The 13,686-nt window shown below is 36.5% G+C and overlaps 1 protein-coding gene across 6 annotated transcripts; it reads right to left on the bottom strand.

The window, feature by feature from the left end:
* Positions 1-776: 776 nt before the first annotated feature.
* Positions 777-13,230, bottom strand: LOC132645676 (serine/threonine protein phosphatase 2A 55 kDa regulatory subunit B beta isoform-like). Of its 6 annotated transcripts, none has more exons than XM_060362814.1 (14): positions 12,635-13,230; positions 6,394-6,497; positions 6,212-6,310; positions 5,602-5,721; positions 4,890-5,096; positions 4,072-4,163; positions 3,856-3,974; positions 3,598-3,721; positions 3,245-3,368; positions 2,748-2,816; positions 2,562-2,653; positions 2,388-2,462; positions 2,227-2,294; positions 777-1,211 (listed from the first exon to the last, which is right to left on the bottom strand). In XM_060362814.1, exons 1-14 carry the CDS (start codon positions 12,744-12,746, stop codon positions 934-936), a joined length of 1,683 nt encoding a protein of 560 aa, XP_060218797.1. In that variant the 5' UTR covers positions 12,747-13,230; the 3' UTR covers positions 777-933. The 6 variants fall into 6 exon arrangements, with proteins under 6 accessions (XP_060218797.1, XP_060218789.1, XP_060218813.1 ...); XM_060362806.1 differs by having other exon boundaries at positions 2,227-2,297; positions 12,635-13,229; XM_060362830.1 differs by having other exon boundaries at positions 777-1,124; positions 12,635-13,229.
* Positions 13,231-13,686: the final 456 nt, after the last annotated feature.

The raw sequence follows: 13,686 nt of genomic DNA, 5'->3' as shown, positions 1-13,686 counted from the left end.
CTTGGACAATTTGCGCCATAGCCATCCTGTCAATGACCACCAGGAATCATTTCTGGCAACCACTACATGCTGCTGATTTCTTGTGATTAATCATTTTCAGCTTGTGTTTGTCGACAAATTTTTATATGATGTTGGAAGAGTTAATTTCACATTAGGAGAGAATGCTACTATGATGTAGATAATGTAAAAACTCCTTACACTAAACATGTAAAACTTATAGTAACTCTTTCACAATTGTTTTCCGCCGCCTTCTTTTTTCATGAAGGAAATCCATATTTTCAATACTTCAGGATATCTAAATTGCATTAGCTTTAATTGGACTATCAGATTATCGTAGACTGACTGGTCCTAATAAATACCAACATCATAATGAATTGTGTGGATAACAGGTCACAGATGGTGACAAAACGATTGAAAGTGAAGTAACGACAAAATTGGTATGTACTCGTGTCACCTTAGCCAAAAGATTTTCTCTCATAATAAGTGTCACCTTAAGAAACCAAGACATAAATTAACTAGTTTTCTAACTCTACCCTTAAACAAAAAGTGATAAATTAAAGTAACATCTAAATGATAATTGAAAAAATCACATATTGACTTGATATTGTTGAATTCCCAATGTCAAAAGATTTACTATTTGTACATGCTCTAATCAAGAGAAAAAAAGTAATTAATTTTTATTATTATGTAAGGATAATTTAGCAAACTTCACATTGCATTATTAATTAATATGCGTGTTTTTTGCTAAAATAACACTTAGGACGGAAGGAGTATAATTTATCATACAACCTTGCTCGCTGAACAGATATTGATCAAATCAGCCATAAGTAGCAAGTAATTTCATTCTATTATCATTTAACTCAATTCTATTCTTGGATACATCTTTACCTTAACCGGGATCTGACATTCTGTATCATTTGGTTATCGAGAATTTTACAAGGCAGGCAACCAAATTCTTCGCAATTGATAGAAATAGATCAATAATGCATATCCATCCACCATCAGAGTCACTATGTCAACATATATATTGTTATGAGATGAAGCATTTCTGTATATCCGTATGGAAGAACAAATCATAGTTCTTCCCTGCTGCTCTTCCGGCGAGTATAAAACATGCTTGCACACTTTTAAAACATTAACCAACCATAAGCACAAGTAACCCAAATATTCACTGATGACAGAAGTATTGCTTGTGGGAGAACTACAAAGACCTAACGTGTAAAAAAAATGTTAGCATAAGGGAGAACAAAAATGGTATCGTTTCGGAGAGAACATTAGGGATTATCCTAATGGGAAAATAGTACACCGTTGGAAGACGCAGCAGTGTAAAAATTGTTAGCTAGATCATGGTTTAGTTCCATTACATGGCTCCAGCAGCAGAGTAAAACTACCTAGGTTGGCAATGCAAGTTTCACTTTACCAAAGCAACAAAAAAATGCAGGTAAATAAATGTCAGTGCCCTTGAACTTCTTTTACAAGGAGGGGTGAAGAAAAATAAAAAAAAAAAGCTACTTTAGACAATAATCTATAGCAAAAAAAACACATTAAATAATCCTACAAAAAATAACGCTATCTCATAAACTTAGCTTAATGCCCTGCAAGTTATCCAGCAAGATTTCGAGTAAAATTGCATTTACCTTATCTAATAACGATTTCTGCACATCTATCAGTTTTGCTTGAGGGAGAACTACAACGATGACATCTATCCTGACGCTAACCAGATACATAGGAAATCCCGAAAAGGGTAAAGGAGAAAATCGTAAGAAGAAAACAAGAATGCCAGGTCATTGACAAATAAGTTGCTAAATTGTCCATTCTTTGAGCCATTTTATTAAGAGCATGTAATATACGTCGGCAAGGATTGTGGAAGTGAGAAATGGTAGAATCTCAAGTTGATTCGAAAAGAAGCCTTCTGAAAAAGCAACTCCAGGAAATGCAAACCAAGAGAACCCGATTCCTCCTGTCATGACTTATGCATAATACATATACAAGCTGTTTGCAGCAGCACATGCAATTGAATTTTCAGTTGGATGCCATGCAAGGTGGAGCAGTTTGGTAGTGAAATCATATGAGTTAACATTAGCATCAGCGCCAGGACTTTCTGATCCTGGAATGCATCATGAAGATTCAAATATATTTCATAGTGATGGGCAAATTTTCAAATATAGATAATGAACATACTCACAGATAGGAAGAAACTATGTATCTGTATCTAGAAAGGCATACCTCTCCTGACAACACGTGTTATACTGCTGCTCAAGGACCTGGAAGGCCTCGAAGGGGTCTGGACTTGTCTTCTAAAGGAGAATAATCAAAGGCACCAAAGGTCGTGACATTACAACATATCCAAATAAATTTACATGCTGAAAAACTTTTAATACAGGTACCTGGGGTTTTTGCTCGCTTCTAATGTGGTTGCTTCCGTGCTTCCCGCAGCACAACCAAACACACGAAAAAGATTGCTGAAATAGTAGAAGTTATTTGTTAAAAGATAAATCACATTGGTGAAGAAACAAAAGGAAAGAAAGAGTAAAGAAAAGAAAAAGAAGAAGTCTACACACCTATAAGATCCAGTTGCTACTCGCGAACCGTCACCACTAAGGCAACACTCAAATTTATCATAGATAGAATCATTCTCGTATAAATCACACAACTGCATAGCAATACAATAAAATTATTAATCAGCTCAGACACAAATGAGAAACTAACCAAGCGCAAGCACTTAACTCTGGGAGAAAGCAATTCACCTTTGGTCTCAAATATTCGTGAACCTGAAAAGTTGAAACTGGACCAGAATCCATGTTTATATCCCATAGCTGCAAGGTAAGGTAAGTTTCAGTAGCAAAGGAGGGGAAACAACATGTAGAAACTGCACATTTCAGTCTTCTAACTAAATAGTTCACCAAGGAAAACTCTAGTTGCACAATAAAATGTTTATCGATGTGCCTTTTCTCGGGAATAAGTGGGCATCTAGCAAATTAGATCACACTCTGGCAGTGAAGAGATTGTCACAGCTCACTCATTAAACATGTTCCTAAACCAATTACTGGGAATGTGACCTAGAGGTGCAAAGGACTTTGCCATGGACCACAGTCATGTTACCTTCTGAGAAGTCTGTTTCCCTTATGCACCTTTTACATATCAGACAGTACTTACAGAGTCAAGAATATGATACACAACGTTGCACATCTATCACATCAGTCAACTGAAAAGGTTTAGCCCTAGATGGGAGAGAAAGACCAACCTTAAGGGTCATATAGTCACGACTAAGTATGTATCTTCCAGCCTTTGCAAATTTTATATCTGAAACTGAAGCAATTATCTCGGTAAAAAAGGATCTAGAGCCAGGAGCTTCCTGTTCCTCAAACCTGCATATAGGAGCAAAACCAACATTTCAACTTATTAAAGAATGAGAAAGAAATTTTAAAATAAGTATCTCTCAACTTGAGGAGTATCATTTTCCGGGGCCCTTATGGTAAGAAACTAGCTTTCTTCCAGAATATTTCTTTGCAGGAGATATCTTGTTTTGATATACAGGATAAAAAAGAAAAACACCGATCAGCAAAGGACAAGAAGATAAGTAAATGTGATACTCACAATTTAGAGTGCGAGTCACACAATGCTGACTGCCGCAAATCTACCAAACGTATTGATCCTTTTGAACTACTATAAGCCAACATGTTACAGTGGGTAGGGTGAAATTCAGCTGAAGTTATCACCTCTGCAATAACAAACATCTAAACAAATTTGAGCATTCATTGAAACAAGTGCTTCGATAAATAAGAATATAAAACTATCATGTATTGAGGTGCCCACAACAAAATGGAAGTTGAGATCAACACATCAAAAACTCACCAGTTAGATCTTCCATATTTGCTGGCTTGACATCAACAATATTGAAACTTTGATTGCTTATTTGCAAGTTCCAAAGGTTTATACGGAGATCATCAGCTGATATAAATGTTTCCCCATCACTATGTAGAAGAAGGAAAACGAACAAAAATTACTATTAAGTTCTCACAAATAGAAGAGGCATGGTAAACCAGATTTCAATGTAGCATGGAACTTCACCAGTTAGTTGAAATAGAATTGATATGATAGTCATGTGCATGGGCATACACTCTTTTACATCTAGCAGCAAGGCTGGTCTCACTGCTAGTAACCTGCAATTCAGATTCCAAAGCTCTTAGATGCAGAAAAGAGTAATAAAGACGTAAAAATAAATTCAAAAAACAACAGCATTTGTCAGAGAGAACATGAGCTATAGCCCCATGGAAATCCCTGGAGCAACGGAGAAAAGATTTAAGGAAGAACAAAGGCATAAAGGTACTTCAGTTACCCTGCCTGAGAAGTAGAGGATACACGCACCTACCTGCTGACCCATATCCATGCAAGCACATATACACATTACATATACAGATGTACATATGTATGCCAGCTTGTACGCATAATTAATAAATATTAAAAGGGGCAATTTGGAATTTACTCAAATGTGAAATAGAGATACTTCTGGCTTCTTGTTGCACTTTGCACCAAAACATGGATGAACAAATTAACCAAAATTATACACCTTAACAGGTGTTTTTGAATAGTATGCAGTCATCAAAACAGATTCCCCAAATAAACCAAATTAAGGAGTATTATATACGAGTTGTTGAGCTCAAATATTAATTCGTGAAATATTCTCCTCTCTAAAGTATTTTCTTTCCGACAATTATATGAAACTTCATACCAATGGAAGTTGTTGTTTTAATAGGTAATGCTGGATGTACTTACGAGAACTAATGTACATACTTGGAGAGGTTACAAAAACCAATGCACATAGAAAAACTTGATATCCACACATAGTACAAGATAGGCAGTTGCATATATAGCTTAAGTACAATTACCACAGGTAAACGTAATGCAGGAAGACCCCCAGGTGGAAACGGCAAATCATTGCTTAAACATTTGGAAGATCCATCTGTGTAGCACCCATTTGCAAGATACTGTTTTTGACATGAAGAAACGCTTGAACTGGGCATGCTGCCATTTGCAACACCTCTGGAAGGGTCAATATTCAGGTCAGATATTTTCTTAACTTTCTTCTCTTGGACCTGAAGAGTTCAGGAAAAATAATTAGGAAGCAAATTAGCATGTTGATAGGCATCCTCAACATAGCTAGTCACAAGAAGAACTGGGTGCTTCAGCAGTAGCTTGTCAAAAAATTGCTCATCTCAACTAATACGCAGTCCACAAGAATGGAAGAAGGGTCTTGTTCATAGCTGATATACAACTATAAGGCAAGAATACGTCCTACAAAAGACAATTTCTCCAAAGCGTTCACCAAATATCATTTTTCCCAGGCATCCCACAACACAACTTTCTCAGCCTCTTCCAATACAACAAATTTCTAATACTATCATGAATTTGAAGACGAAGACTTGTCAGACTAAACACTTGAAATTGCTATTAGTATCACTCTCCCATGCAACAGTACTGTGGGATAAGTAAATAAGGAACACGATTCATTGTCATTTTACTTGATAAGGGTAATCAAACATATGCTACATTTACTACCACTGAGAATTTTGGAGAAGCAAATCGAATGAGATAACTTACCTTCCAGAACTTTATAGTTTTGTCATTAGTAGACAAAAGAAAGAGGGCACCATTAGTCATTTGGCACCACCGGATCTTATTGATCTTCTCCTCAATCTCCAAACTCTTCAAATAATCAAACTGAATGATGTAGATAAGGAAATTAGAGTTCTACTTGAATCGGCAAAAAGAGGAAATAAGAGCAGATGAAGAGTGAAAACTAGCAGTAGAAAAGCGGTAATCCACTTGCACGCAAGGGGGTGGCGTCTCATGTTCAAATTCCAGCATTCAAAAAATGCTAGGTGATTTCTTCACATCTGTCCGAACCTTAGGGGACAGAGTTATCCGTACCCTGTGCTGGTGGGAGGTAGCAAGTATCCTATGGAATTAGTTGAGAAGCGGGCAAGCCGGTCTGGACACCACGGTTATTAGAAAAAGGGGTAGTAATCCACCATTGACACACGAAAGTGGTGGCTCAAATATCCATCTCTTTCTAGGACACACGTACAATAAGGTAAAAAAATTCTGAAGCTCTTTAAAATATTGTTTGTCAGACAAGTACACGATGCAAGAGTTCCTAAGAGAGAAATCCAGCAGGAAAGAAGGTTAAGAACAGAGATGAGTCACCTACCTCAGGCTCATGGCTTTGAAATTCTGTCTTGTAGCGGAATTCCGGATGCCGAATGACTGGATAATCCATTCTCTCTAATTCTCTTCGGCTTCCAGCAGGCTAAACAAAAAATAAGTGCAAGGAAAAGACCATCAATCAAAAGAACCTCCAAATCTGAATAACTACAAGGTTGAAGAAACAACCTCCTTTGTATCTGTCCTTTCAAATAATACCACCCTACCCCCTCGATCCCCGGTGGCAAGATGGTCACCAGTTCTATCAAACTCAATAGCTGAGATGATATCAACTGCAATAACAGAGACAAAACAAATCATGAGATTCAAAAAAAAGGAATGTCAAAAATTTCTTAACACCATTAGCATAGTAAATAATTTTCCACTATTTGAGAAAGTTATGTAACTGCAGAAAGGGTCAGCGGCATTATTACATGACATCAAATCCATTACGTAATATTTGATCTGAAACTTTGATTATTTCCCAGAAAGGTTCATCTACATGTAAAAGTCTGACAGTAAACTATCAGCAACTATCTCGGGTAACACGAACTGCCTAAAATTACTAGTCAAACTATATTATACACCAAAGAACAAGCTGGGTATTATTAAGAGGAAGCCATGCACAATATTGAGAGACAACTCTCTGTCTCTTTCTTTTCACCTGGATGTTGCCATATCAGCATAAATGCAGCATTATCCTAAACTGTAGAATCCTATATTAAATGAACTCACATGAATGCAACCATGAAAATATTTCCAGCAACAGAGAGTGTTATTGGCAGCAAATTCACGAGTCATTTACTTGAATTCTCGATTTAGATGCTACATAGTTGATTCTCGTCCTTCAAAGACTACGAGTGTAATAAGAGCTTCTGTTCGACAAACGGATCGCCCTAAGACGATCATCACGTGGCTATTGACAAACGAATTAAATCAGATGGTTCTATCTTTCAATCTTTTTGACTTGCTCCAATGAACCAAGGTCGAAAAGATTGAAAAAATTCACAACCACACAATCATTGATGAAGGATTCCATGAAAGGTTAAGGATTAGAATGGATTCGGTTGTATACATACGCAGGGAAGGTAATCAAAAAAAGAAAGAAAATGGGTTCTTCTTTCTTTTATCGCTTAGGAGTCGTTTGAGATGAAAATCTCATGCACGGTATTGAAGGGACCGAGGAGGCTAGATCAGCCAAAAGATGGTTATCGATTCAAGAACGTAAGATGTTCCTCGTACAATGCATTACAGACGTATGGTCATTACGCTTCAACATCAAGATAAGTGCAGCATTGTTGAGAACTGCCCAAAGCCTACATTTTCTTTTATGGGTAACTATACAAAGCCTACACTAAATGAACTCACTCAAATACCATGCAAAGAAAGCTCCGAAATAACGAGCTTGAACATTTACATGAATTTATTAACACATCCATTGAAGGAGAAGTGTTATTAAATGCCATAACTTTGTCACTTAAAGCGATGAAATGATGTGAAATGAGGGGTTAACACTTCATGAGTGAAGCCATGCGCTTTAGAGAAATGTGCTTATTCATACAATGCGCGAGAAAGGTTGAAAAAATTAATCATTCACAACCACCGGCGAAGGATTCCTCAAAAAGTTAAGGATTAGTAGTCCTTTTTAGAAGTTGAATGAATTTTCATTCGGTCTTACACATACGCGAGGAAGGTAATAAAGAAAGAAAGAAAATTGGTTCTTCTTTTCTTTATCACTTAGGAGTAATGTGAGATGAAAGTCTCATACACGGTTTTGAAGCGACAAAAGAGGCTAGGTTAGCCAAAAGATGATTATCGGTTCAAGAACGTAAGGTGCCCCTCATACAATATATTACAGACGTATGATCATTATGCTTCGACTTCAAGATAAAGTGCAACATTGTTGTGAGTTGTCAAAAGCCTACATTTTCTTCTATAGGTAACTATACAAAGCCTACACTAAATGAACTCACTCAAATACCATGCAAAGAAAGTTCCGAAATGACGAACATTTGCATGAACTTATTAACACATCCATTGGAGAAGAAGTGTTATTAAATGTTATAACTTTGCTGCTTAAAGCGATGAAACGATGCGAAATGAGGGGTTATCAATTCATGAGTGAAGCCACGCGCTTTAGCGAAGTGTGCTTCTTCAAACAATGTGCGAGGAAGGGTGGAAAAATCAATCATTCACAACCACCAATGAAGGATTCCTCAAAAAGTTAAGGATTAGTAATCCTTTTTAAAATCGAATGAATTCGGTCTTATACATACGCGAGGAAGGTAATCAAAAAAAGAAAGAAAATGGGTTCTTCTTTCTTTTATCACATGTGAGATGAAAGTCTCATGCATGGTTTTGAAGAGACGGAGAAGGCTAGGTTAGCCGAAAGATGGTTACCGGTTCAAGAACGTAAGGTCCCTCATACAATGCATTACCGACGTATGATCATCACGCTTCGACATCAAGATGAAGTGCAGCATTGTTGTGAACTTTCCAAAGCCTACATTTTCTTTTATAGGTAACTATTCAAAGTCTACATTAAATGAACTCACTTAAATACCATGCTAGGAAAGCTTCGAAATGACAAGCTTATCCTTATAAGACATGACAAACATTTGCATAAATTGCTTAGGCATAATATATAAACAGACCCTCAAACTTGGCCTCAGCTGGAAAGTATGCCCTCCAACTTGGGGTATGCACAAGTAGGCACCTCAACTTGCATAAAGTTGAACACGTAAACACAAATGCTGACGTGGTACATAAGTTTGGAGGTGTCTAGATGATCATTTTGTAAGTTAAAGTGTTCAACTGATAAAATGGAGACAAGTTGAGGTGTTTACTTGAGCACACCCAAAGTTAGAGGGCATACTTGCCAGCTGAGACCAAGTTTGAGGGTTTATTTATGTATTATGCCAATTGATTAACATGTCCATTAAAGAAGGAAGTATGCGCTTCAAGTGATGAAATGATGTGAAACAAGGGGTTATCTCTTCATGAGTGAAGCCACGCCCTTTAGAAAAGTGTGCGCTTCAAATAATGCGCGACGAAGGTGAAAAATCAATCATAGTCATTCACAAGCACTGATTAAGTATTCCTCGAAAAGTTAATGATTAGTAATCCTTTTCAGAAATCAAATGAATTCGGTCTTATACATACGCGAGGAAGGTAATCAAAAAAGAAAGAAAATGGGTTCTTCTTTCTTTTATCACTTAGGAGCCCCTTGAGGTTAAAGTCTCATGCATGGTTTTGAAGGGATGGAGGAGGCTAGGTTAGCTGAAAAATGGTTATCAGGTCAAGAACGTAAGATGTTCCACATCCAATGCATTACAATTACACTTCAACATCAAGATAAAGTGTAGCATTCTTGTGAAAGCCTACCTTTTCATTTATACGTAACTATACAAAGCCTACACTAAATGAAATCACTCAAATGCAATGCAAAGAAAGCTCTGAAACAACGAGTTTATCCTTATAAGGAACTGACGAACATTTGCATGAATTTATTAACAAGTACCATTGAAGAAGGAAGTGTTATTAAATGTCATCACTTTGCCACTTAAAGCGACGAAACGATGTGAAGCGAGGGGTTATCTCTGCATGAGTGAAGCCACGCCCTTTAGAGAAGTGTGGTTCTTCATACAATGCATGAGACAGGTTAAAAAATCAGTCATTCACAACCACTGATGAAGGATTACTCGAAAACTTAAGGATTAGTAATCCTTTTTAGCAATCGAATGGATTCGGTCTTATACATACGCGAGGAAGGTAATCGAAAAAGAAAGAAAATGGGTTTTTTTCTTTTATCACTTAGGAGCCGTGTGAGATGAAAGTCTTATGCACATGTTTCGAAGAGACGGAGGAGAGTAGATTATCCGAAAGATGGTTATCGGTTCAAGAACGTAAGGTGTCCCTCGTACAATGCATAACAAACGTATGGTCATTACACTTTAACATCAATATAAAGTGCAACATTATTGTGAATTGTCCAAAGCCTACATGTTCTTTTATAGGTAACTATACAAATCCTACACTAAATGAACTCACTCAAATACCATGCAAAGAAAGCTCCGAAATGACATGATTATCCTTTTAAAGAAATGACGAACATTTGCATGAATTTATTAAGACATCCATAAGAAGGAAGTGCTATTCAATGTCATCACTTTGCCGCTTAAAGCATGACACGATACGAAGTGAGGGGTTATCACTTCTAGATTGAAGCCACAATCTTTAGAGAAGTGTGCTTCTTCAAACAATGCACGCAAAGTGATCTAATGAGAATCAGTTGATTATTCGAATCTCAACTTTGAGGAGTTAGATGAAATTCAACATTATTGTAAATAGAATGCTAAAATAAGCATTGTTAATTACAAGAGCACCTGGCTTTGGCTGGCTGGCAGTACAGGAAGTGTTCCTAACAGAGGACAATTTACAAAAAGAGGTTTTCAGCTATGCAGTAAGTGTTTTCTACGCGAAGCCAACAGTGGATCTCCCGTTTACATGTGTTGTCAATACATGGGAGGCGTGGCCTTGTTCCTTATTGTGTTTTCGATGCAATGGATGCATCCAGAAACACAGAAAGAGGCTGTATACAGCTGGGGCGGGCAGAGAATGAAGAAGCACCTCAAAGACTTTTGGAACACTATCCCTCTTTGCACTTTTTGGTCATTACAGAAGGAAAGAAACAAGAGGTGTTTTGAAACAAATACTCAGCAATACACTCGGTTATATTTGAAGCATTACATATAATTCTTGGTGTAACCTCAAGATTGAGTGTGGTGTAAATACTTTTGATGACTCTCTGGAATCCCTTCTTTATTAAGAGGATCAGAGTTGATGTACATACTAGCACTTTCTTGGTGCAGTCAAAAAAAATTCACTTACTTAACCCAAAACAAACTCTGGGCAAGAAAATCAGGATAGTTCTAAAAGAGGAAGCTAAAGCACAAGGTAGGAGCTGCAGAGGGTTAGAACTTAGAACACTCAGCAGATGCATATGAACTTTTGCCTGGGAGCTGTCAATCAAATTCATGATGAACAACTTTATCACCCAACAAGAGTCCAATGACGTAGCATCTCGGAAACACAAAAGACAGAGCAGATACAAACTACTTTCAGACAGCCTAAAACGTTGAATAAATTTTCTTCGAACTACTTTGGAACTATGTGAAATGGACAACTTCTAATAGCAGAACAATCTTGAACCAAAGTCGTCTCACTGGAACGGTCTCCATTTTTCATGTGCAGCTAAACACTTGGCTGGATTCAAGCCGACACCCCCATGGGCAATCTCCAATCTTTCCAAAATTCAACAAACGTGTTTTGTCTACCTTGACCATTTAGGCATCTCAGCCAATATAAATTGCTCTGCAAGCAGCCCGCTGTATTGAAACACGCCCTGCAATCTCAAGAAACTTACTATATAGGAGCTAAAAAGATGTCCAGTTACTGCATCATAAAAGCTCGAACAGCCTTAAGCAAGACTGTAGAGTATACCTAGAGGCAAAATATGGAACCACCTTCTCATACAAATGCATCAGTGGCAAATCCAGGACTTTAACTAGCAATTTATGCCCTTATGATTTAAATTGAAGTATCAGTCTATGAGAGCTCTACGCACTTGAACAGTAAGGTGATACATCACCCGCACCACCAATTGACCACGCTTGCAATTGAAGAAACTAACTACAACTCCATAGTCCTTCAGTAAATCAATAACAACTACTGATTCACCAGCCAAACATGAGAGACATTAAAACACAAGATCAAGTATCTCCAACGTTAGAAAGAAAAAAAAAAAACTTTAGCTAAAAAAAGGGTTGATTTCTCAGATGGTCACTCAACTAATAGTTATTTTCTTAGAAAGCCACCCTTCTTCTTGATTCCAATTTTTTTCAACAAAGTAAGTAACTTTTTGAGATAATAACTATTAATTGAATGACCATCTGAGAAATCAACTCCTAAAAAAAAGTGAACTTGGTTAGTTCATTAAAGACAAAAACTAGTAGTAATTGTCTCCAACTATACTCTTTTATTAAAGAACCACTTCTTAATAGTGCTCAATTCTCAAGAACATCCAATAAATATACTTTGTATTGATTGTCTTTCTTAATTGGCGTGAAATGAGCTAAAGCGACACCTATTTTGGGATGGAATGAGTAACAAGTAGTCATTCACCAGCCAAACATGAGAGACATCAATACAAAAGTTCAAGGATCTCCAAAAAAAGTGAAGTTGGTTTTAGTTCATTAATGGAGTGTACATGCAAATCACTCCATCAAATCCGTGATCGAAATCTAACAGTTTTTTCTGTATGCTGGTGAATAAATAAACTAATTGTTCATTCAATTAACCAGATAAAAAACAGTTAGCAAAACCTAATTACAAAAAAAAAAAGTGTGGATCCAAATAACAAAGTTTGTACCTTCTTGAACTTCTTCACCAACCGTACGCTCACCAAAAACCTGAGAGAATTTCCATTCTAACGGCAGTGGAGCAGCAGCTGAAGAAGCAGCAACAACATCACCACCGTTCATCTTTGATAAAATCAACAGCTCAGATAACACAAGAAAGAGGATCTCAAATTGGGAAAATCAAGAATCAAGTAATGGGGTTATAGGAAACTCCGTTGTTGTTTGTGTGTTGTTAAGATCATAGAGAAAAGTTGTGTCTCTGTGTGTGTGTTGGGGATTCAAAAAAGAATCAAGTAATTACAAACTCCAAACATGAATAAGGACACATGGCTTGAACAAACACGAGATTCTCACAACATATACTTTGTTTCTTTCTAATGGTGTTGATGGTGATGATGATGATGAGGATTTGGAGAAAGAAAACAAAGAGAAATTTGGAGGTAAGCAAAACCGTTTTCAACACTCTTCTTTGTACAAAGAAACTCTGTCTCTCTGCTTTTCTTTTTTCTTTTTTTTTTTTTGCATTAAAAAAAAACAAACAAACAAGAGTGGAGAATCAATTCTAGGGAAAAATTTAGTTGAACATGATAGAGAGGTATCAAACTATGTTAAATTCTTGTCATAATTAAGTGGTAAATTGAAGTGGATATGTTTAATTACTTATTATAGGAGTAACTATATAGTAAACCTTAGGTAAAAATAATTTTACGCAACTATTATTTTATATTCTTTAAACACAATCTGTCCCAATCTTGTTCCAGAAGAATGATATATTGCTATATTTAAAAATAATTTAATTTAAATTTTTTCCGTTTACTCTTAATGAAATTATTTAGAACCACATAAACATATATGGGTTGTTTTAGACCACAGGTTTTAAAAGTTCATTTCTTTTTCTTTCTTTTTTGAACTCCATGTCTAGTCACATAAATTAAAACGCATGGAGTATATCTTTATAAGTATGTATTATACTCCCTCCCTCGCAAATAAATGTTATTTTAGAAAGATCGTCCCCCAAATAATTGTCGATTTAGGAATTCAAGACAATAATTAGTAGGAGTAA

Source organism: Lycium barbarum, chromosome 1, assembly GCF_019175385.1.
Source record: "Lycium barbarum isolate Lr01 chromosome 1, ASM1917538v2, whole genome shotgun sequence".
Taxonomy (NCBI): domain Eukaryota; kingdom Viridiplantae; phylum Streptophyta; class Magnoliopsida; order Solanales; family Solanaceae; genus Lycium; species Lycium barbarum.
The sequence above is the reverse complement of the archived record's forward strand: the minus strand, read 5'-3'. Positions and strand labels throughout refer to the sequence as shown.

Bases quoted from the DNA above. Each gene is read 5' to 3' on its own strand.
- LOC132645676 (XM_060362806.1), bottom strand. From the start codon at position 12,746: ATGAACGGTGGTGATGTTGTTGCTGCTTCTTCAGCTGCTGCTCCACTG. The intron at 2,817-3,244 runs GTTGGTCTTTCT...CTTACCTTGCAG, and splicing joins GTGACTATATGACCCTTAAG to CTATGGGATATAAACATGGA. The intron at 2,654-2,747 runs GTGAATTGCTTT...ATTGCTATGCAG, and splicing joins ACGAATATTTGAGACCAAAG to TTGTGTGATTTATACGAGAA.